The sequence below is a fragment of the Channa argus genome, chromosome 2, assembly GCF_033026475.1.
Source record: "Channa argus isolate prfri chromosome 2, Channa argus male v1.0, whole genome shotgun sequence".
NCBI lineage: Eukaryota > Metazoa > Chordata > Actinopteri > Anabantiformes > Channidae > Channa > Channa argus.
Genome location: NC_090198.1, coordinates 25,504,693 through 25,530,380, shown reverse-complemented (window position 1 = coordinate 25,530,380; position 25,688 = coordinate 25,504,693). Strand labels below are relative to the sequence as shown.

The 25,688-nt window shown below is 38.9% G+C and overlaps 1 protein-coding gene across 2 annotated transcripts; it reads left to right on the top strand.

Moving 5' to 3' along the window:
• The first annotated feature begins 205 nt into the window (after positions 1-205).
• On the top strand, positions 206-22,758 carry syt9a (synaptotagmin IXa). 2 transcript variants are annotated; one of them, XM_067487282.1, is made up of 7 exons: positions 207-926; positions 6,784-7,279; positions 7,637-8,192; positions 14,315-14,435; positions 14,534-14,705; positions 14,938-15,067; positions 17,193-22,745. In XM_067487282.1, exons 1-7 carry the CDS (start codon positions 779-781, stop codon positions 17,259-17,261), a joined length of 1,692 nt encoding a protein of 563 aa, XP_067343383.1. In that variant the 5' UTR covers positions 207-778; the 3' UTR covers positions 17,262-22,745. The 2 variants fall into 2 exon arrangements, with proteins under 2 accessions (XP_067343392.1, XP_067343383.1); XM_067487291.1 differs by having other exon boundaries at positions 206-926; positions 14,938-22,758.
• Positions 22,759-25,688: the final 2,930 nt, after the last annotated feature.

Below are 25,688 nucleotides of genomic sequence, written 5' to 3'. Positions count from 1 at the left end.
TGCAAAACATGGGTGTCATGCAGAAGAGTCCATAGTGGTGTGATCGTGGTTCCTGACAGGACCACGGCGAGAGAAGCTCAGTTTTTTAAGCTGGGGAGCTGCATTCATGAGTGCAGTTAATTTAAAATAAACTGCAACACGATATGAATGGCTTTTGTATGACTCTGCGCATGCTGCATCTTAGAATAAGAAACTGATTTGGTACCAAAAAAAAAAAAAAAAAAAATCAATCATCCTCCGATTGGCCACGTGCGCGCACGTAAAACCACACCAGCGTTTGCTACAGGTTGTCCAGCTCTCAGATCCGGCTCTGCCTCTTTATAGGAAAATGCTGCTCAACTTCTCTCTAGCCTGTTGCCGCTTGAAGGCGCAAAGACTTTAGGAGGGAACGGACCTCCTGCTGCAAAGATTCACCGGAGCGCAAGTCCGGCTCTGCAGCGCGCACGCTCTTCAGCACCGCGGACAGCGCACGGCGCCGCATTGGCGACGCGCGGATTCAACCGGTGGCTTAAACCCAGAGTGGGAGAGGGGGACGTTGACTGGATGTTAGGCTAAAGAAAAACTCTCTGTGCTCCACATGTGGGAAACGCTACTCGCTTCCTGGATCACTTGGACGAGTAGTTTTTCGAGTCCGCCGTGCGGGTAGGCGTGCCGCTGGGTGAGTGCTTGACTCCAAAAAGCTCCGCTGAGCAGCGCGGAGTAGGTGACTGTCAGGCGGGCGGAGTGGTGGTGTGCTGCTGCCTAAGAGACCCTCCATTTATAAGGATGCTGGGGGGAAATGCCTGGAGACAGAGATGACGAGATTTGTCAAAAGGCACTTGAACTCCTGTCAGATCTTTGTTCGAAGGGGGAAGTGCAGAATGAAAACTGCCTGGATTTTATCTACTATTTCCGAGACCTTGCCAGGCCACGCTACACGGATTCAGGTGAGGCATCGTTTGTACGCTCGATTTAACGCTTGCATTGAACTGGAGTGGGAACCGTTCTCCGGCCACGAGGGGACGACACCACCGTGAAAAGATCTAAATGTGTGGTTTTAGCCCTGGCACGTGCACAGATGCCGGCAGTGACATCGTGCAGCCACAGATTGAAACATTATAAAGCTGATCTGCTGACTATCCGCCTTTCTCTTCCCCGCATGAGTTTCCTACCTGTGCCAAGTTTACCTCAGATTTAAGTTTTCATCTTAGCCGAAGCCAGCGGATGCTACCTAAAAGCCGTAACTAATAAACAGTTGAAGCCTTTACTGTATAAATACTGCAAAAATGACGTAGCTTTGAGTTTTTTCTGAAAACAGGAGTGGACGTGAAGTTACACGTGAAGCGTTAATGTGACCACAGAGTCACGTTTTATCACTGCCAACACCTACTGAAGGGAAACCATCTACATGTGGATGGCGTGGTTACGTGTGAGTGTGTGTGTGTGTGTGTGTGTGTGTGTGTGGAGAGAAAAGGCGAGGAGGATCATTATAACTGCAGTCCTCCACAAACAGTTCACTCTGCTCCCATAGTTTGCATTAATATGATCATTATTATAAATCCTCACGTGAATGCCCACTTGCTTCCCGTCTCTGCATCCCTTTCTTCACTATTTCCTCTATTCCCTGATCTCCCAGCTCCTCTCATCTCTCAGCCATTCATCACACAGGCCAATCCTGCCTCGCTCTTTCTATTGCAGTGATAGTTTCAAAAGTGTGGAAATCAAAATCAACATCTATTGTATTAACCAAGCATGCAGTCTTTATGAATGCAAGCCTCAGAATACAACAATGCAAAAATAGGCCCATGAATAAAATATGCAATGAAAAATACATGATGTGATTAAGATTTAATGAGTTAAAAGTGCTATTTACAGCAGGTAGCCTACTGTATGTGTCAATATGATGGCAGCATCACTAATACAATAGCAAGTATAAGTACTGTACAAAAAATGATGGAGCAGGTCCAATACCATGCATGGTATTCAGTGTTTTTTTTTTTTTTAGCCTAAACCTCACAATTATTTAATAATTCTCAGAAATATTATGGATAAAACATCTACATGCAAACTGTAAACAAGTTTTTTTATTGTGAAGGTAAGTAAATCTGAACCTGAGCGGCACAGTGTTAATGTGAATCAGCACATTCCTCTGGTCTTCATATGCTGATCAAACTTACAATTAAAGGAATACTTAGACATTTTGGGAATTATGGTTCTAAGCTGTCTTAATCGGAGTTCAACACCACTCTCTGCTGTATCTGTACATTACACATGAGTAATATCCTCTGAACAACCCGACTGGCAGCAGTCAGGGCGCTGAAGACAACCAATTTGAACCACTTGTGTGTTATATATCATGTAGTGTACTATATTTTAGAATTAACTTTAGGGTGAATTGGTTGAACTGTGTGCAATTACTGTAAAAAAAAAATAAATAAAAAATACAGTTTTCACTCATGAACAAATGTGTTTCAGGCAAATAACATGTCCGGAGGTAGAAGTTCCACATATTGCCTTTTCAGCACTTGCTCGCCTCCTACACTATTGCACCTTTGAAGGTCCTGTGCTCTAAATTTGGCCCAGCCTCTTTGTTGTGATGCAGTCTCTGAATCCTTCCAAATGTCTACAGATTCTTGTCGGCCAAGCGGCATTCGGACAGCCTGCCAAGCTGGCTGAGAGTCCCACAGTTTCTCCACATTATTCTCCTAAATCACACATGCTCTGGTATTCGCAGAATCTCGGAGCGCAGAAAGGACGGTTTGTCTGAGTTCCTGAGCGAGATCCTATGACAGTGCTCACACACACAGATTTAGACCAGTATCAGGCAGCTCCAGAAACTGTGGATTTAGAGGATGGGCTACTTTATTTATGATATGTAATGAAACATGTGAAACTGGTGTTGCCAAAGCCTTTTTAAATTTATAGTGTTATTAAATCTTGTGTCACATAAAGTCTCATTTACTTCCAACTAATATGCATATCAATGGCGACTTTTACAGCATTCCTTAGTCACTATTTTGCTTTTATGTGTTACCTCTGAAATAGATGCATAGTAGTAAAGCTTGTCAGACATGATCTAGTGGAAGATGATTCCTGGTTGCATAAGATGAAGCATCAACAACAACGGCACAGAAATTGTAGCAACATTGCTTCCATCTCTGCATAGTGTGTAAGAAAACGTGCTGATATTAAACTCAACAATTCCATCATCTTAACTGCTTGTCCTGTTGAAGATGGCACTGCATCATTATAAACAAGACACTACCAGTAGAACTATTCAGTAGAGCATTATACACTTACTGGCCACTTTATTAGGTACACCTGTAAAATTTCATGCAATCCAATTAAGCAGCTCTGCCGTGAATTCTACTTTTACATTGTTGTAATTTCTACAACTCTCAGAAAGGTGATAATTAAGTGTTTATGACTGAGGTCAAAGTGGGTAGTGGAGTCATACTCTATTATAAGTAGAGGTGACGTTAATGTTTTGGCCACGTCATTCATTTACAGTTTTATTTCGTTAGTGGAGCAAAGAAATATAAGAGCAATAAATATGTTTATTAAATATGTTTTCAGACACTACCTGTTACCAAATGAACCATGCTCATGTCTTACATGTTTGCCACTAATAATTACAATCCAAATATATTTTTGGTTTTTCAAGCTTGTTTCACCTGATTGTTTATGCTAATCATAAAGTTAGCTACTAATCAATAGATACATGGCAAGCTTGTCAGCTCATACAAAAACCCATTAGCATTATTATCTATGCACAGTTTCTATCATTTCTACTTGAAATGATGCTCAATATGATTATTATAAACATTATCTATCTATATGAGCATGCTTTACATTTGATTTTTTTCTTTTTTTTTCTTAGGTAATAAGCCAACACATTGTGCTAAATAATGATAAGATCAGGAAAAACAGTCATTACTGTCTCTAAAATCTGAAATGGGATAATTCTACTCATTACCCTGATTTAAGTAATTGCAATAATTATACATTTCTTTTCTTTATCTTTTTAAAATCATAAAAATGTTCACGAAAACTAACGCAGATGGACAAAAACAAACAAACTTGGCTTTATTGCTACGAACAGCTAACAGCCATATGCATTGTCAGCACATAAACTGGGCACAAGTCTGCATTACTGCCCTCGCACAGAACGAGGCATAGCCAAAAATACATAATAGTCAGGAGGATACAGCAGGCTGATGCTATTTTAACACTGTGCAGAAACCTGGGTTTTTCAAAAAAGTAGATTCACCTAAAAAAATGAAAGAAAACATGATGCCAGGTGGATGTTCATTAGCACAGCACAATCAGTTTCTTCCAAATCTGAAAACCTTCATTGTCTGGTCTCCGCTTATTAACATTATGGCAAATCCTCAGATATTCAGTTATCTAGACTAATTCTTAAATTTTATATTGATGCTCATAGGTGTGGAAATCTAAAATAAACAGTAAGACAAGTAACATCTTTACAAAAGTTCAATATAGTGATTACATAATATAAACAAGTCACCAAACTTGAACATGTGAAAACAGTAATGTCCTGCTCATTCATTTACACCTGTAACACCTGAGGTGATACAGGTGTTTATGGCATCTGGTCACCTGGTCATAAACGATCACCTCTAACATGAACTGAGACAGATGATATGAACTCATTCATTTAGCAACACACTAAATGTGACATGGTCTATCTTAATATGGGCACTCACAAGCCCAAGGTTGCATTCAAATTTACATTCACAATGGACATCACCCGTTTTTTCATGTAGTATTCAATGGGAGAATGGCTCACGGCAGAGAAGCAGCAACCACCGAGTCCACAGGTCACAAGACACATCACCTGCTCTGTTTAATGACACGTCCAGCACTGATTTAAGGCCTGGTTGTAAGAAACAGACTCTTTCCTCATGATGAATGAAATTCACTGGTCAGCTATTAAAGAACGTTCAGCATAATTTTTGTACATCTAGTTATTATTGTAACATCATTATTGTCCACTAACTACGAAGCAACTGTCTGTTGTATTCACCCTTCGATGGATGTATGTGAAAGGTGCTGCGTAAGATTTAATTACGATGCAGTGGCAAGACACCACATCACTCCTGTGCAGACTTTGTTTTAACAAAGATAACAGTTAGTCACGTTGTGAACTGCATCGAGTTCTGCTGGTATCTTGTAATTGAGTGCTTACAGTAGTCATCGCTTAATTTTTTTTTTTAAATTAATTTAAACGCAATCATACATAGGAGCACAAAGGGTGGATAGGGGGCACAGCCATGTCTTTAGAAGATGTATTCCTTTAATAATTACATAATTACATAGAGATTGTCCTTAAAAGCTGATCACAGAAATGTTCACTTTCCTATTGTGATGTGACCTACCTTACATTCTAACCTCTACTGAGGGACAGTTTATTAGCCAATGTGGTTCATAAAAAAGACTGATCAAGCCTACTCAAGTCTTTACCTTTAAATAAAAAAACAGGCTACAACAGCCACAACACCACCACAGCAAACAGTAGAAACAGGCTTTCAGGCTTTCAACTATGTAAAACAACTGTGCAAAACAAAGGTTAGTTGAAACCATGATACTGAGCAATAGGAAAGCCTGCAGCTTTAAACTTGTAACGAACTTATTTATTATTATATTCAACAAACAAGTTACTGTGCAAAATAGATAAAATGTATGACTACAAGGCTTTGTCTGCTTTGGATTTTTATGGCTTTAATTAACTCCATGAGAAGTGCTCATGAACTGATTTCAAACTGATGAAAGAGAAATCACAGAAAATGACAACAATTATTTCCTTTTGGGATTTCAAAAAAACGAACAAGAACGGTCTATATGTGATTATTTTTACACACGTGTCTGGTCTCGAATAAAAAAAAAAAAAGAGTAGTCATACCAATCAACTCAAGTACAAGTAGCATGAACTTGTTGTACAGGAGCAATTCTGGCAAAGGAAAAGGTTATGACTCGAATGCCTTCCTACATATACTAGTAGTGGGTGTTAATAAAGTCAGGAGAAAAAGAAAAAGAAATAAGTCAAGAGTGAACAAAAAATCCTTTACTGATGAAACTCTTCATAAAACTCCTGCTAATATTGCATAGTTACGTTTTGGACCTCAGCACTGTTGTGTTGCAAGTGGTTGCAATGATTCTTTTGCTTTTGCTTTGATTTGAGAAAATTACCCACTTCCTGAGAACAGGGAGAATTCGGAAAAAACTCTCACCTCCCATTCCACAGTGAGTACATCCTGTCCTACTGTAAACAAACGCACTGTACGAATAATCACTGTGATGCTTTTAGACCATGAAGTCGTCCTTCAGAGACTGGGACCTAGTGAGACGCTCCTGTAAAATAACATGATGCACATATCTGATTCGCAATTTCTTTAATTATTTAACCCCCCTCCTTCTAAAATTGTTGCAAGCATTTCAATTAGTTTAAATAAATAAACAACTCAACACACTTATCCTCCTCTGTGATTAGCAAAGACTTAACTTAAATACATGTAGTAAAATTTAAATAGTCTTCTTTTTTTAAATATACTTTGTAGTGATAAAGGGATAATTATTCCTCTATTACAATAAACCAATAAACAATCGTTTTTTGTTTGGGCAAAGAAGCCTTTTAGGTGTCAGCTTTAATGTACTTACCATGACCACATATATTTAAAGGCATCCATGCTTCTGTTGCTAATCTGTGTGATGGTAAAGGTATAGCTTTGTAACACAGCAGAAATCAAACTAAATGTGTCCTGCTTGTCTGTCTTGTCTCTTCAGACATATCGGTGAGCCTGCTGTCACTGGTAGTGACTGCCTGTGGCCTGGCCCTGTTTGGCGTCTCCCTCTTTGTCTCCTGGAAGCTCTGCTGGATACCATGGAGGGAGCGTGGACTCTCCCCCACCACCAAAGAGGCCCATGGGCACCTCAACCCAACCATGAGTCCTCTGCCCTCACAGCTGGCACCCAGGCAGCCAGTTTACACAGCCGTGGACCCCCCGCCGCACAACCGCCGTGAGTCCATACAGTGCTCCATCACCAGAGAGCCAACTCCCATGGCGTCCGTTGTATCTGTGGAGGCTCCGGTGACTCCAGTGTCACCACCACCTGTGGTCATTGCCACACCCGAGGCAGCTATGAAGATCAGTCACACATCTCCAGATATCCCACTGGATGCCCAGACCAAAAGCCGGGAAAATGGAGTTCACACAAACCCTCGGATACAGCGACAAACCACTGAACCCCGACCGTCCGGTCGCTCAATGTCTGAAATTGGGTCTGTAAAGTTTTGATCAAGCTGTTATATTGACTTGTGCTCACTGGTCTTTACGTGACCCTCGGCAAAACAAGAACTACAATATTACACGATTCCTTGTTCAATATAAAAACAATTTTTCTACAGTAAAAGAAACAGTACATGGCATCTGCAGTATGATTGAGGTGTTAATCACTCTGCTACTGATATTATTGCTACTATTTTCTGCACACAACTTTGGCACTGGACATAAATTGTGAGATCCAGAATCGTCCAGTACGGATGCCATTCCTAGATTACTGGCCTGCTGTTTGTACATGTTTTTGTTTTAGCTTATTAGTGTTGTAAAGTCATGTTTGCTTTTGATTTTCTCCACAGACAGGGGACCATCCGCAGGCATATGAACCTGTCAAATCCAGACTTTAATGTGGCCCAGTTCCAAAGGCAGGACTCCCTCACTGGAATGGGGTTAGGCCTTGGCCGCCTCAAACCTGAGCTCTACAAACAGCGCTCCCTCGAGGGAGATGAAGGCAGTCGTAGAGGAGGAGGTTGTGGACGCCTTCACTTCATCCTCAAGTTTGACTGTGACCTGGAACAGCTAATAGTTAAGATCCACAAAGCAGAGGATCTTCCTGCCAAGGACTTCTCTGGTACCTCAGACCCTTACGTTAAGATCTACCTTCTACCTGATCGTAAGACCAAGCACCAGACCAAGGTGCATCGCAAGACGCTGAATCCTGTGTTTGATGAGGTCTTCTTGTTTCCTGTGGCATACTCAGAGCTTCCCACACGCAAACTGCACTTCAGTGTCTACGACTTTGACCGCTTTTCACGTCATGACATAATTGGCCAAGTAGTTGTAGACAACTTCCTGGATCTTGCAGATTTCCCCAGGGAGACAAAACTCTGCCGCGACATCCAGTATGTCTCCTCGGTGAGTTAGCACTTTTATTCAAAATGATATAAGGTTTACATCCATGTAGCTTGTCGTATTTATCTTGGAATTGTTACTACAAAGCACAGGAAGCATTTGAAAGATTTGCTCTAGCTTGGCAGATGCACTAGTGCACATTTACATCTTTTATTTCATCTCATTCTGTCTGTGTGACAGTGTAAAGCACAAAATCAAATGACTGCTTTTCAAACTACACAGAGCTTTTCATGTCTTTATAAATAAGGAAAGTACTAGCTGGCTGGCAGAGATGAATAGGTCTGACTTTGAAATAGAGATTTCTCTGGATGACTTTGCTCTTTCTTTCCCTGATATTTGAGTAGCGCTGAGTGGTTTGTAGCCACATGTTAAGCTTTCACATTTGCGGTTTTTAGTTGGACCCAAATGCAGGAGGCACTTTGAACAAAAGGGACCAGTTTATTGACACAGGCCTAAAGGTTAGAGGAGCCTGTTTAATGCCCAGACTGGCAAGATACAAATCTGGGTGGATCAAGTTAAAAAAATAGCAGTCAATGGCCACAGGTCAGACTGTGGATAAACTGGGCAGCTTCTGTGTGTGTGTGTGTGTGTGTGTGTGTGTGTGTGAGTGAATGAGTGTTCCTGTGTGGATGTGATCAGGGTGTTCCTGAAAAAGGAGGTTGTTGTAATTCTTACTTGATAAATAAAAGGTTTAACCACACACACTCACACACAGAGCAAGCCGGCGGGAAAAGAAACAGAGACACAAACTATAAAACTTTAAAACAAAGAGAGAAAGCTAAACAGCTAAGACACAGATCATTAAACATTCCACACATACTGTAGTATTTTCTGCAGTTTACATGTTTAAGGGCAAATACAAACATCCGTCTGTACAAACAATTATTTTTCAACCTTTGCTTTATTTAATTTTTAGTAAAACAACTTGTGATGCTTTATTTAATGAGCAATTTGATTATAAAAATGAAACTTGTTCAACAGAATGTTTTCCTTTGGTAATAATCACTACGTGCATGTACAGTACACAGTAGCTACCTACAGTTTGGTTGCTGCAGGTGGAGAAAAAACAAATTTCATTCATGTACTTCTACCTAATCGACATTCACTGTCCTCTGCTGGGACCACCCATCTTTAAACATATGCTAATTAAGTATGTAAATCCAGAGTGAGACTGCCTAAGGTCAACAGGATTTAAAGCCGCGTGCGTACTTATTGACAAACTGTCTGTACTTTATGAGGACTAATCGGAGCTTTGCACATGGAGTAATCGAGGACATTGTTGCAAAATGAGGACGTTCTGGCTGGATGAGCCACATGAGTTTTATACTAACAAAGCTCGTCACAAGTACAAAGTGTCTGTGTGAGAAAGTATGAAACGTATATAGCATGAGGATTGTTCAATATGTGCTCATCAGTGCCACTGCTGTGCTTTACCTGTGTCTTGCTGTCACTGTCCACACAAGTCAGAGCTTTCATCCTTGTCATCTATTGTGCAGCTGACAGGTGTATTGTGTCATGGACAATGCTGTACATGAAAACATTTATGGGCATATGCATCAGATGATTGCTTTATTGACAGGCATCTCAGTGTGTGAGCCCAAACAGCCGTAATGTGCCATTGATCCTGTCTTTCATGGAACGCTTAAACAACATTAATAAGACGTGCTATTGATTCAAACCAACAGTAAGTTTTACTTAATACTCAGGTCAGTGAAGAAAGATCAATGAGGCAGAGATGTGTAATGGAAAACATGGCTTAAATTTTCATAGCTCCAAACATCAGTCACATTTGTCATGATGGCATCTTACCTTCCAGTAGAAATAACAATACTGTTCAAAATGAATTCAGTGAGTAAACAACCAGTCAGTCAGTCAGTCAGTTCACTGTTCTGGTTAGTTTGGATCATTATTTCTTTGGTTTGCTCTTCCAGATAAGTTCTGAAATCTTATCAAATCCTCATATGGCTACAGCATAATAAATAATAAATAAATCAACAATAGATCAAACTTTCCTTCAGAGCCATGAAAACAATCCCCAAGTTGTAATCATCTTTGACTAGTGCTGAACTATAATAACTACCTGCCACAATAAAGCATTAAATCAGCTTGATAGTATGGAGAGCAGCATGGTGGAGCAACTATATAGTGTTTGTATTTATCTTATGTGCATCTAATGAGCAAAGCTGTCCCTCTGTTGATGTCCAGGTTTGTCTGTTGCAACTCACTTGTCTGCTACAAAGCCCTTGTAGTTTAGCGGGTTTTGTACCTAAGCGATCTGAATTTCTGTTCCTTACTGAGCCGTACTAATGTGATGTATATAAATTAGCTGGGAAATGTGTAATAATCTCTCTCAGCAGCCGAAATACATCTGAAAGACATATGTCAAACATGTTCTGAGCACAGTCTGGGCACAGTGTGATCATCTAGGGCAGCATCCAGAGTTAAATCATGACACGATGATTCAACGGTTATTGAAGGTTACACCGTAGAAAACGTCAGCACCAAATCTAAAGCAGCAATCGATCATTTTGAGATTTTTGAACACCAATCTTCTGTGGATCTGTCAAGCAATCGTTGGCAATCTTTGTATTAATGCTTGACTACACACCTTAGTAATAACGGAGGCTATTCTGGCCTGTGTCAAACTCACAATGTGAAGGGAACACACATGTAAATTATTTGGCACCTGCAATTCAACCACAGATAAAGGTAAAAGCAAAGATTGGTCCAAACTAGGAATCGCACACTGTACTAATTATTAATAATGCTCATTTGTATTTTCTTTGATTTGCTTGTTTAGGATTGTTGTGCTACTGCATATGGTAAAAGAATAGCAATTGTTTCCTGTTTTTAATCGATTGAAAATGTATAATTGTTTTTTAAATAGACAGGACTTCAGCATTGAGCTTAAATTTGAGGCAACATCTGTAAGTGTCCATTCTGTAGGTTACTGACTGCGGCAGATATCAGCCAACCAGCCAGCAGTTTAATGCACTAAGTCTTACATATGGTGTGCTGGAGACCATTAACAGCTTCCTACTCATGGCCTATTAAAAAAAAAAAAAAACTAGCGGCCAGAAGCTTTCTGCTCCTCTCTCTCACTCACACACGCTCACACTCTCTCACACACACACACACAGTGGGTGTACCTCAGCTGCTGCTGTACATTTGTGAAACCTGTGAAGACCAAAAGCAGAGAAAAATTCCAAGGATCGCTCCCATAACTGTATCCATGACCGCAATTAAATCTACATGTAGTTTCTTGGACATTTAAGATTTCAGCAGCTGCGTCCCACTTTCATGACACACACTAATTCAATTTTCAGTGCAATAAAGCATATTCAAAGGTGTTTGTGTGTGGCATGTTTTCCATTGAAAAGGATACTGTACGATAGGGTTGTAATGTTTAACAATGTCCAACTACTAGAAATTACTCTTTTATACTGTACAGCTACGTCATTTTCTACAAAAACTCAACGTCAATTTGCCAAATGTAAAGATTTATAAAGCATCACAGTTGACTTCTCCAATACATTTGAAAGGCTTAGCAAAACCAACTAAGAACACTTTCCCCATGTGAGGAAGTTAATTCCCATGCTCCCTTGTGATTATGTCTGATTGCATGATCCTGTGCTGTGTGCAGCTGGTACCATGGGGGCCTGCCTGGAGATTGACCAGCCAAGTGCATGCATATTTTAGTGTGTTTCTCTGCGGTCACAGTGGCCATGCCAGTAGAGTTTCTCAGAAGGCAATGCTTGTGTACAACATCTGCATTATCTTAAAAGCTTAAACCTTCATTACAATATAAACAATTTAAAAATTATTTAAAAGCAATTTGTTTGTTATTGGCAATGCAACCTGTGCATATGCTGCAATGCAGCCCGTGCAAACGCTAACCTAATATATGTCTTTAAATGAGGGGACTACGTAGCTGTAGGGCTATAAAGTAGCTGAGTTTAAGTGTGCATTTCAGCAAATAAGAGAGATGGGCAGCTAGTGAGGGAAAGGGATTATAATTAAAACCACAGACTTGTACTTACAGTGCACCAGATATGGCAGCATAGTGCTATTGACAACAGATTTGATATTTTTGTGAAAACTCGCAACTTTTGCTTGTGCTGCGAGGCACCGCTGACGCTTAATTATTGATGGTTAACGAATGTTAACCAGTTAGTGTAAAACGTTTTGTGACAGGTGGCGATAGGGAACAGAGATTCACAGTATCCGGGGTGCTCCATTCTCACACTGTTCCATTTTTCACACAACTCAGCTCATGACTCTCACAGACTCTGCAGAAATGCTTGTTCTCAGACATTTGCTCACATGCCCCACGACAGCATGCACTTAGAACGGTTGTAACCACTGCAGTAGAGCCCATTTGTCATAATCACTGTACAAATTAATTGACTCATTTGAAAGGAACCAAACGATTATCATCAAGTCATGATTTCCAATGGGATTGGCAATATGGGCAGATTTGGCTTGTCTTTCTCTGCAGAAGCAGCATATTGTAGATTACTGGAAGAATGTGTCTTATTTGTTTGCTTTTGAGCATGACAAAGACAACACAAACAAAAGCAAATTAATATAGTAAGCAAAGCAAATATAGCTTATTTCCTTTTATTTATCATTTTGATGGATGATTTTGGCTTTTAATGTGCTAGGATGCTTTGGAAATGAAATACACTGATTATCATAGGCTTCTGGGGTGACAAAATGCAATTTGCTGCATATGAGGGTTTGTGGAGCACATGAGACACAGTGAGAATCTTCCACCTGTATCCATGTAAGAGCATGGATGATGGAACTGCATTAGATGTGGAATGTGTTTTGTGGAGGGGTTTGTGGAGGGGCCAGTAAATCCATCATGCAAATTAAAATGCCTCATACAGCATCACAGCCTCCTTAAAAACTACAAAAACAATATTTGCTGGAGTAAAAGTGTGTGACAAAGAACAATAACTGTAATTGTTTTTCTCCAGGCCCATTTAAATAATTACATTTCAATTCAACAACTTCAGACTCTAATCCACAACATGTACAGGTATATAACTGCACTACAGCATGCATGCAGTATATATGCACAAAGGGTTTTTATTTTTGCCTTTTTTAACAACATATATTTGCACAATAATGCTCATTTAAACAGGATCAATTTCCTTACCCTCTGGAAAACTAAAAATTAAATGCCATAAGCCATTGATCTCTCCTCCTAGTATATGGCCAAGAGACCTCTCCTTTTCTGGAACACAGTTTCTTACATTTCTCTTCATTCAAAAAATGTGTGTTACTTCAAAAAATAATAAAAAGACCATTTTATAACTGTGAAATCTTGCTTGTGATGAAGATTTCTAGTTATATTTTGGGATCTTCCTAACAAGACATAAATATACTTTAATCTCCTCATGTATTTGCAAAAATTGATCATAATCTCAGTCACAGCTAATGAAGCAGCGCTCTGAAATCAATCTGATACCATAGATTCTTTATAGAATTTTTTCCAAAGCGACTTGGAAAGTGAGAGACTTGGACACGTGGACTCGAGGAGCTGGGGATTAAATCTGCTGATCCCCAGCTGCCTCATTCTTCTGTCACTGTTTTGTTCAGCTTTTTTATTAAACTGTATGACCTTCCCCTCAATATTGTCACACAGAAATGTAATAGTACCTTACATTTTATTCAAAATTCCAACCCAATCATCCTGCTTACCCGGAGATCAGCAAGAGATTCTCCTGTAGGAGTTGTTGTCTTCACCCCACACGTTTGTATGCTTTCCAGGTTCTCACTTCTTCAGCAGAGTTATTTTAAGAGCAAGTGAGCTTCTGCCTTCCTGCAGCAGAACAGAAGTGTCCATGCTGGGTGAAATTTCTTTGGCTTTCATTAGAGCACTGTGATTGAGGAGAGAAGCCCTCAAAAGAAACATGTTTCAGCTTTGTTTCATGCTTCAAATGTCAGATGGCCAAAGCATTGTCCTTCGCCTTCAGACATCTTACAGTCATTTTTATTATTTCAAGAGCATTTTAAGCTGCTCTTGAAAAAATGATTTATGCATGACCAAAGTCAGTACATTACATCAAACTTTAAACATACCGTACAGTAAATTTGTTTTGTGCTGCCTTTTTTAGGACAACGTGGACCTCGGGGATCTGATGTTTTCACTCTGTTACCTGCCTACAGCGGGCAGACTGACCATTACCATGATAAAGGCTCGCAATCTCAAGGCCATGGATATCACGGGTGCATCTGGTAATTAAGAAACTGATACCAGACAGACAGAGTCTCATTGGTATCCCCCTGAATAAAAATTAATTTCTCTCTCTGTTCTGTTTTTCTCACTTTCACAGATCCATACGTGAAGGTTTCACTAATGTGCGATGGCCGCAGACTGAAGAAGAGGAAGACATCGACAAAGAGGAACACTCTGAACCCAGTCTATAATGAAGCCATTGTCTTTGATGTCCCTCCAGAAAACATAGAGCAGATCAGCCTTTTGATTGCTGTGATGGACTATGACCGGTTAGGGCTTCATTTAAGTCATGCAGTGGTTGTCATCTCTTGCACGAGTCATTTTTTATTTATTTTTGCTACGGAACAAAAAAGGATAGAATAGTCTTTGTTTGTGTAACACAAACAGTTTGACAGCTCCATTTTTTTCCCTTTCACCTTAAGTCATAATGCATTATTGTCTGTCGAATGCAGGGTTGGTTGTGATCACATTTTTTTTCTCCTTCCCCTCCTGCACCTACAGTGTGGGCCATAATGAGGTCATTGGTGTTTGTCGCGTTGGCAACGATGCAGACAGCCTCGGTCGAGACCACTGGAGTGAAATGCTCACATATCCTCGAAAACCTGTCGCCCACTGGCATCCTCTCGTTGAGGTGAGGTGACTTTACTGGTGTGACAAGTGAGAACGACAGGGATCCTCACGTGTATCACGATGAGTTTAAACATTTAAGTTTTTGCTCAATTTGACACTTGCTGGTTCTGTTGCTTTAGCATAGACAGACTGAATCTGCCTAACAGTGAAACGTGTGCTGGATGGTTATTGCTATCTGCTACTATCTCAAACCTCTGAATCCTAATGTAATTTTATTTTAGCTTTTATGATGGAAGTTACAAATACATGGAAAATGTGCTTTTCCAGTTTAACATAAACATAGCTTCGGTGGTGGATATAATCCCGTAAGTACTGCTAAGGCGATTCCGTAAAAGAAATGAAATATAATTTATACAATATGTAATATGCCACCAGCATTTTTCATTACAACCCTTGAAAGCGTTTGACAATAGAGTAAAATGAGGAATATTAGAAGCAAATAAACAGATTCCTGACATTTAATGAATAAAAAGTGGATAAAAAATATAAGCTTGCGAACACAATCATTTATAGCAAAAAGACTGCATTGTTTCATCAAGGTGGAGATGACTGCTAGAAGAAAAACTGAAAATGTAAATGAATAAGAGATTAGGCTCATCACTGTCATTAAGGCACAGTGGGCTCATTAGTATTCACTGATATATTAGTGTGTTGGTACAAAGAGGCTGTGAGAAAGATTTTTGGTCAGCAGTAATGGAAATACGGCTGCTTTCTATGGAACTCTGTTAAAGAAAAACAGAAAAAATAACGTGTCTTTGGATAGAAGCCTTTTTCTTAAGCGTATGCAAAAACAATAAGAAATATCATATATCTGCCTGAATAATCTAGTGGGTTAGTGGGTGAGTATCTGAATATGATTGTGAAAACATAACCTGCTATGAAATGGATCAGATCTTCTGCCAAAGTTACCATGGCGATGCATGGTACCTAGTGTAAAATTGTGCTTTTCTTAAGAGTAATAAAACAGCTCAAGCCTGCAGTTATCTTGGTAATTTACTAGCATGACAGTTCCCTACACAGGACCGGCCCCTTGTCTTTGAGTGTGCCAGTTCACTCATTCTTCGTCTTTATCTCCTGCCTTTTTTTAGATAGTGCAGTGAGAAACTAGCAGTGGAGACAAAGTAGACAAAGCTCTGAAGCAATTCAGCTTGAGGCATTTTAGCGTATGTGGTTCCAGATGAAAGCTACTCAGCTCTCGGTGGGAAGTTCAAGTTTTTAACATGTTGTAAATTGAATAATAGCAATTCCTACGCAAATGCCAAATATATATCCTCAGAAATACTTCGATTAGCAGGGAATTGCAGAAATGAAAGAGTGAATGAGGTGTAGGGACAACGTAGCTGTAGACAAAGAACACAAATGATATTCTGACAGCAGGGGATGGGAAGTCACGCTGAGAGGTTGAGAAATAGCATCTCTGACCTGTGCACTCAGCCTGGAAGAGGGGCTTTATTGACTGTATTTGTGTGCACATCAAGGGGGTGTGCCCACAAAATGCAAGGAGACCGTGAGAGTCATAGAAATCTGGAAATTGAGCTTATTGTATTCCTTCTGGGACTATCGCAGTATGTAGTACTTTGAAATCTTTGGAGCCTCAAGAAATCCCATTTATTATTTACATTCTCCCAAGTATTTTAAAGTTGTTCAGTCTTGACAAGCACTTCATCGTCTTGCTTCTCTCCAAAACTACAAAGTGCTGCAGTCCTGACATGTCGACAGGCTTCAAATGCAGGTGTATTAACATGTTTGGTGCCAAATAAGCACTTTCACAGTCTTTTAAAGCTTTTATGCTTTTGCTTGCAGTTGGCACACAACATAGTCCCAGAATGGTGCAGTTTATCCCAGTAAAATTAAGTGAATGCATAAATAAACTCAGACTCTGAATTATTCAAAAATCAAATGGGAAGCAATCACTGTTTGTTTTGCTGGCCAATTTATAACCGTAGGTGGTTCGTACATTTGTTTGAATGTTCCAGGATGAAAAACTGAGATTTCTGAAACAACAACAAGAAAAAAAAATGGCTCTGGTTTTATTTGATATGTGCATCTGCTTGTATGAATGTGTGAGGGAACGTTTTTTGTTCATGCATGATGCAACTTATTGTTTTGGTTTTGTTCTTTTACAGTACCAGGGGACCACTGGTAGTAGCCAGGGAGGATCCTGTAACTCTCTGAAGACACCTCCCTCTCCATAGACTTGAGCCACAATTCACAAAAGGGCAACTATTAATCTGACAGAGACAGGGGAGCTGAAAAGTGCTGCAGACAAATGGTCTTAACGTTCCAATGTTCACAAACTACTAAGTAAAACAGAGACACAAACTGTACTGAGCTCTGCTCATATGGATCAGTTGCATGTTGAATGACCACAAAGATGGATGTTTTCTTTCTATAACATAAATAAGAAAAACAACAGGTGTATGCAGACATTTTAAGTCTGCAATTCCTGGCTTTATACAGTAGTTACTGTTTTTTTTTTTTTACATAGTCTTGTTACTTATTTTGATGAGCTGATAAGAGTCTGTATTTACAAATCTTACAACCAGTTGAACTGCCATACTGTTTTTTTTATTTTCGTCTGATGGTGAATTGGTGCATGAGGTTGTGGTTTAGTGGGTATCTCTTCCACGTTTGTTTGTTTGTTTCTGTTTGGGGAAAATGATGTGTTGTTCTGTCAAATGATGTGAAGTGATGGCTAATTTCTAGACAGTATCTGTAAGTTAAATATGTTAAATGTTATTAATAAATATGATTCCATTCCAAAACACACTTACGTGTGCAATACAATTTAAATATGCAGCCTTTTCTTTCTTTTCTTTGCCTTGAAGAAAAAAACACTGACACACAGTGGACAACTAGAAAATCTGTAAAACTATAAATTGTGAGAATTATCATATTAAAGTTATATTGAAAGCTACATTTATTTCTGGGCATGTCAATTCCATTACTTTTGGAAATTAGTATTTCAGCTGTACGGTCCATAAAAAGTAGCCAAAAGTAGGATTTGAGAAACAAGTGAGAAAGGGCTGTGTATGTAAGCAGATTATGAATGGATCAGAAATGAAGCTTTGCCAAGTTAGAAACTACTTAAGAGCAGTTTAGTAAAAAGAACTAAACACAAAAACAAAAACACAAGAACATTGTTACGAAATCCATTTGCAATGTTTGCCCTTGCAGTGAGCTATTGATTTAATTTTAGACTATACTGGATTGGAAGCACAAATGTGTTGCTCATAATTTGGCAAGTTGTAAGTGAGCAGTAAACTGCAGAGTTCAAAATGATTTTAGATACTGAGGGGTGTGTGCGTCGTGTGCGGTGGCTCCGTTCTGCATATTTAAAGAAAGTGAATGTACTGTAAGTTTGATATAATGTATTTGTATCCAGACATTTGTCTGTCTAACTGGATAAACAGGAATGTATTCGGAAGGAACTTAGTCATTCTGTTTTATCATTTTCCCTTTTATTGTTGAACTTGGAACTGACAGCTCCCATCATGCTCCTCACCAATTAGATTTGCTTAAATAGCTCACAGGTCGAGCTTTCCTCTCCTCAGCCTACAGTGATGGTGCTGTGTTGTGTGTATGTGAAGGCCAGTCCTGGTGGTGAGTGGCAGTTGAATTTTTTGTTTTTACGTAAACAGGCTACGTCCCAACACAGAAGAGTGTATGATGTGTTGAATTTAATTGTTTTTTGTAATATGTGTAAGAGTGGCTGGAGGACATTAAAGCAGGGACTTACTGAGATTTGAATTACCCAGTGAAATCACAATGACTGGTGCTAAGATCATGGGTGTTTTGTTTTTACATTTAGGGATATAAAGTTGGGGCCAAAAGGAATTTAGAACATTTTGAAACATCAAAGAGGAAAACAATTGTGTTTTTTTCATCAACATATTTAATCCACATTGAGCTAGTACAATTGTCAAAAATTAAAGTTATTATTTAATTAATGTATCAATGAAGATGCTAACCTTTGCATCAACATAGTTTTCATTATTTTACCATAACTATTTTTAAAACAAACTTGTCTGGTGATGAAAGAACCTTTGTACTGTACAACGCATTTTTTAAAGTTAGCTTAAAAGAAACCAAAATAATCAGTCTGTCTCACGTTTTTTCAACTGTGATAAAAAGAAAGTATTTTTAGGTTGTACTTTATTAGTATTTGGTTAATGTGCGAGCCAATGTTATTACATCACATCCATTGGTCTACAACTTCATTGTTGTAACATTGTACATTAAAAAAAATCTGTAATTGCTTAAATTGTTTTCTACTGTGTTCCCAGTCAAGTCGAGTCTTACAAACATAATGCTTTGCTGTCCCAAGTACTAATACCTAATCTAATTACATTTTAGGTAATATTCATGCAGAAATATTGGTATAAACATGTTCAAATACCAATGTATGTGACATGGTAAAGAAACAAGACTATGAAACCTCTGGTTCCTTGATACATCCAGTTTCTACCTTATCACTGAACTGTAGCAGGTGTCCCTCCCAAAGACATATTTCACCCACATTTCCACAAAGTCTGATTTTTATGGATAGTTTGATATTGTGGGGCTTAAAATTAATGATGCCTGCCTCCTCAGTCTAAGTGTCAAGTTCCTCCTGGTGACTCGATGACAGATAGGCCTCAGTTGGTGCCATGTGGTAACAGCCATGACCTTGTCCACCTACTCTACCCTGGATTATAGCTCATCCTGTGTACCTATAATAATGGAATATCATCTAAGAGAGAGTAGAGAGGGTGGGTGTGGGTTGTCATTGCAGAGACAGAGGTGTGTGGGTCGCTTGTTAAGGCCCTGTTAGTGGGCACTGTCTATGACACATTTCTTGTAGGTTGTGCTACTGCAGTCCAGCCTGGCGGACGGTAACAAGGAAGGAGAGAGTGCTCGTTTCACAAATCCTCTCACTTGGTGATATATCTGTCTGGCATACCCAGACACATGTAAGACTGTGAAAATGTCTAAAATCCATCTGGTTTCTCATGTACAATAACCATTAGAAATTATGTATTCTGAATTAAATGTGTGTGGTTGTTGCTATTTTGATTGTAAATCTTTAAAACCCACTTTTTCACCAGGGAATTTCTCAAGCTGTACTGGAATGACTCATTTCGCTCCACCTAATCTCTGCATGTTCATGAACTAAATTTCCATGTGTGCGTTCAGCAAATTAGGACCAGCCCATTCAAGCCAGCGGGAAGCAGCAACGGCGATCTCAACACACAAATGTGCAGAGACAATTGGACTGGAAGAGTCAGTCGTTTCACAGTTGTGCCAGTGATCATTAATTACGTGCAACTTTTCAAAGATTGACTTTTTACAGGCCTGTTACATTTTAACTACTTTCTAAACAAGTCTTTATAATGTGTCCACCTTGATTCCACAAAGCAGGAGGTAGCAGTGTTGTTCCTTCTCACTCTGATATGGTTCTTCTGTTATTTGGAGGTTGACTAAAAAATAAAAAGTATAACAAAGGCAAAGACAAATGGGATGGAGGCGTATGAGACAGTAGCATCATTTAACATGATGAGCATTGTATGGAGGGAAATGCTCTTTACATTAACATTTACTGGATTTCCAGTAGACTGTGAATTACCTACATAAACATGGAGAAAGAATCCATCTCTCCTCAGTGGAACAAGGCAAGCGATGAACTAAAATATGCAAAGATCAACATGCAGTTGGCTGATCTTTGGAGAAAACATTCAGCAAGCAGAATGAAGTATTAAATAAATTATTCCAGTGGTGAATCATCACTATTAATCACAGGCAGCTGTTTCTTGCATTGCAAATGATTTATGAAGTGTTTTAACTGGAATCTAACATTTCTAAGGTTGTTGAGATGCATTTTTATCTACAAGAGGAACCGCTAATCATTAGTAAGTGGATTACTGTAAAACAAGGCTGTTGAAGATGTAAGAAGTGTTTTGTTACAGGTCTGGGTCCAGACAAGACTAGCTAGAAAACTAATACTGCTGCAGATGTGCTCACATGGTGCTTAGTCCAACAGTATATGCCTTTTTACACTTAGTTATGAATGGGAAATTAACACACCGTAAAACCTCCCTCCCTCTGTGTCATCACCTAAATTTAAAAAAATACAGTGTAAAACTTTGAAGAGCAGATTCTCATCCAAGCTGTATCCCACTGCTCTGCAAGCTGCCCCAGGGCACAAGTCTCCTATGGCATAGAGTGTAAATATTTGTGAGCCGCAAATGTAACGTATCTCTACTGTTTTTTGTAAAGTTAATGCAAATTATGTCTATACCTCATTTCTTATCAATACTGGAAATATAGACGCATTAAACATAAAAGAATCAACGATGTAATAATTTATTGACAGAAAACTACTTCTTAAATAAAGATGGTGGCTTAACCCAACTTAAGGAACATATTAAAGTGGCCTCTTGAGTGTCTGTTATAACAGTATTTCTATTCAGAAGGCTGTCTGGTTACTTTGATCGTGCACACATGCAATATTTACACTGACTCAGTAAGAATCCATATGTCGTGTAGCATTCTTTGTGCAGCTCAATGAGGATTTTCTCTAAAGTCTCAGGTGACAATCTAATATGCATGTATGGAAACCTGGAGGTGTGTGAAACCTTCAGAACTGCACTTTCAGCGTGATTCCACTGCAGCACTGACTGAGGTACATATGGTATTACATGGAAGTGTTGACTGTGTTTAGTGTCTGGATTGCTTTCTCTTGACACGTGTTCTACATGCCATTTCTGGTTTACTACTCGAGTACCTAAACTTCCACAAGACAGCTTGGTGAAATCACTGCTCTTCAAATCTTAAACCGTGCTTGCTTGATACTGGTTAAATCCTCCTAGATTATTAGAACACTCCCTGAGATGAATGAGCCATGAATTGTAGGATCATCTTGAAAAAAAGTAGTTCAAACACTGCAATGATTTTATTCACCAGTCAATGGTCCACGATAAACCCTTGCCACTCAACAGTCTTATTAAAGACACGTCAGTGTACTTCTGTGGGTCTATTCTATCTATTTTGTAGTTGTGTTTGCATGCAATGCTACTATATACTGTGGAGTAAACCTTGTGTTCATTTTCTTTCTTTTAACCATCTCATCAATACTTGAAAACTCTAAGTAGAAAAACATCTCTGTTTGATCTCAGCTTCTGACCATAATTCTGTTACAGAGCTTACACAACTGCAATGCTATTAAGTAATTCACTTGGAAAGCTGCACAAAAACTACAGGGAAGAGAGGATAGAGGCCAAAAGGATAGATGTTGGAGAGTGTGGAGACTGGTGCAGAATGTGTCTCTTTTATTGTTAAGAAAAGCTGTATCCTGCATTGATGTTAGGATTTGATTGAGTGGAACGGGTACCAAAAGAACCCAGTGTCATACTGTGAATTTCCTTTCATCACTGGTGCAATAATCACTCCCATCAGCAGGGACAGGGTCTGCTCAGAGCAACCCTCTTAAACTGAACATGGATACATAACCCATCACCTTTAAAATGGTCAATTTTGCTTTCTGAAGTCAGTGTCGCTCAGCATGTCCACAATTCACTGGGCACACAGAAGACTGTGTGTATGCTCCAATTTTCTTTTGTTACATCAGTCAGATGAGTAATAAGAATATACAGAATCTTTCTGTACAAACAAATCTTGATTACAGCATCACGGTGATGACAGGCTTTATACTTTACCAAATAATAGTTCTGGGCTGAAAAAAAATTACATCAGTGTGACACAACCTGTAGTTGTTGTAGCATAGAGTATGAAATCAAGCAGCACTTGTGTTGAGAACTGGAAATAAACATTTCGAACCTTTACTTTCATATTTTGCTGGCATTTACAAAATCTGAAATAAACACACCTGAATATGCTGCCTGGGGTAGCTCTCTCTCTCAGCCTCTCTCTGGCATTCACTGCTGCACACTGGTACACAGAGATGATTCACTTTTTTTTGCTTTATTGGCATAAATTGCATAAATGCCTTTTGATTTGCCAAAGCACACAGAAGAACAAATAGATTAAGGAGGAATGACTGTGTAAATACTCTGCATAGTGAACTGTAAATGTTGATCAAGGAATAAAATGTGTGTGTGTGTGTGTGTGTGTGTGTGTGTGTGTGTGTGTGTGTGTGTGTGTGAGTGTGAGAGAGAGAGAGAGAGAGAGAGAGAGAGAGAGAGAGAGAGAGAGAGAGAGAGAGAGAGAGAGAGAGAGAGAGAGAGAGAGAGAGAGAGAGAGAGAGAGAGCATTGGAATGGCATGGTAAACAGACATCTGTCTAGTGGAGAAAAGCAAGCTGGTTTGAATATGAGAAAAGAGGGAAAATTAAAGCAGAAATCTCTGGGGGTTCAGTGTCTCGTGGACTACAGCAGGGATCAAAACACTGAACCTTCAGTTAGTGGACAACCTGATCCATCTCCAGAGACCAAGCTCCTCTCCACAAAGGTTCTAAAACAAATAATAAGAATCAGTTACCTGGACTGATAAGATCAAGATTATTCTCTACCAAAGTGATGTAAAGGTCAGTGTTGGGAAGAAGAAAGGATCATGCTCATGATCCAAACCATCTATCATCTGTAACCACTTAAAGGGTCATGGGGGGCTGAAACCTATGCCAGGTGTCACAGGACGAGAGGCGGGGTACCCCCTGGAAAGGTAGCTAGTCTATCTCAGGGCCAACACATACAGGCAACCATTCGCACTCACTTTCACACCTGAACCGGAGTACCTGAAGGAAAACCATGCAAACATGCAAACTCCACACAGAAAGCAGCCCGCTAACCAGTCCACCACTGTGCTGCCCTGATCCAAACCAAAGAAGCCCCTCTGAAAAGCACGGTGGAGGCAGTGCCATGTCTTGGCTTGCTTCTAGAAAAAGGCTCACTAATCTTTACTGATGACATAACCAATAAGGGCAGCAGTGGAATTAAATTAGGCGATTGTACATAAATATTTTATCTGCAAATCTTAGAGAAATGCAGCAAAAGTAATTGGGGGGATGTTTATCACGCAGCAACACAACACTGCCAATTGAACAAAAGACTTCAGAGGGAAAAGTGTAAAGTTTTAGATTGACCAAGTTGATCACCAGCCCTTAGCCTATTTAAACATGCTGCTGAAGAAGAAATGAAGTGAAGTGGACCCCCACCGAAAACAACAATAATAATGATGATGCAGGCATGGCAAATCGCTAAAAAAAAACAAATAAGTATAATAGAAAAACAAAGATCTTTTATTTGATAGGATCAGATGTACTTCAAAGGTTACCAAGTTATACTTTTATCATCCGTCAATAGAAAACAAAGCTTTTCATTACAGTGGCAAGTTAATGAGGCTTTTTAAAAAGTATCTATTAATATATTCATAACAATAACTCTCATAACTTAGATGGAAGGAGACAGATACTTTGTGTTTAAAATGAGTTGGTAAGTTTGTGAGTATAAACTAGAAATACTGCACATTTGTACTTTTTATTTTGCCATTAGCTCTGTCAATACTTACTTTGATGGTTGAACTCCTTTTGAATTAAGGATTGTTCGGCTTTACACTCTAAAAGCCAAGAGTCTGCTCTGGGAATTCAAAGGCTAAATACTAGTCCAGTGTAAATTATTTAAAAAATGTATAATAAAGACTTAGTGTAGTATTTCACATTAGTTAAACATGACTGGACTGATTAATACTGTAGCTGGGCAGGTGAATAAATAATAAAGATCCATAAATTGAATATAACATATTTTAGATAAAGTGTGAGAAAAATATACTGACATAATATGGCAAATTTCCATACACGTGCATTAAATAAGTAATAACATTCAAATAACTTCCAATGCATTGCACATTTCTCAAATTATAATCCATATATTTAAATCTTCTTGGCAGCGCAGTTAGTATAATGTTGCATAAATGAAATTAAATGTTGTATTTTATAGTAAGCCTCTTGTATGGGCTGAGATTTTTGCAAGATTGTAAGTAATCTTGTCTTGATCAGTAACGCCCCTGTTGGTCAGACAGTATATAACATACGGTAGGGCAGTGTCTGACCCAGAGGAAAATATAAAAGATGTGGCAATAAATAGATAATTAAGAAGCTTAACCAATAAAAGCAATAACTAATAACTCTTAATAATAAATGGCTGAAGAGATTAATAATATTACTGATTAAATCGCGTTTTAAATTAGAAGAAAACCTTCAACTATCAAATATTTATCTATATTTTCATAAGTGAAAATTTGTAAATATATATATTACAGAATTATCTTCCTGGGATATTAACCTTTCGTTGAACTCACTGTGCATTTTTCCAGCTTACTTTAAATGCTGTCATATTCCGAACCAACAATACTATGTCTTTATATGAACTAATAATAATAACAAATAGCTCTGTCTCTGCGGATGAATGTTCTCATCAAGTGACAGAATAAAAAGCCTTTCTTTCATCACATAGACATGATTAAGCGCACACCTTTGTTTCACAGGCTTGTCCTGCTAATGCAGTATTGTTTAAACAGAGCAGCAGTAAAACATGGGAGTTTACTCCGTGTCAATCTATCCTAAGACTGCTTGTTCTTTCTTGTTTGTTATGCAAGTTATAACAATGAATTTAATATCAAGCCAGTGAATGA

What these genes read in the sequence shown, in the direction of transcription:
- syt9a (XM_067487282.1), top strand. Translation starts at nt 779, where the DNA reads ATGCCTGGAGACAGAGATGACGAGATTTGTCAAAAGGCACTTGAACTC. An exon ending in GCCACGCTACACGGATTCAG is followed by an intron (nt 927 to 6,783) that starts GTGAGGCATCGT and finishes TTGTCTCTTCAG; the next exon opens with ACATATCGGTGAGCCTGCTG. An exon ending in ACATCCAGTATGTCTCCTCG is followed by an intron (nt 8,193 to 14,314) that starts GTGAGTTAGCAC and finishes TGCCTTTTTTAG; the next exon opens with GACAACGTGGACCTCGGGGA.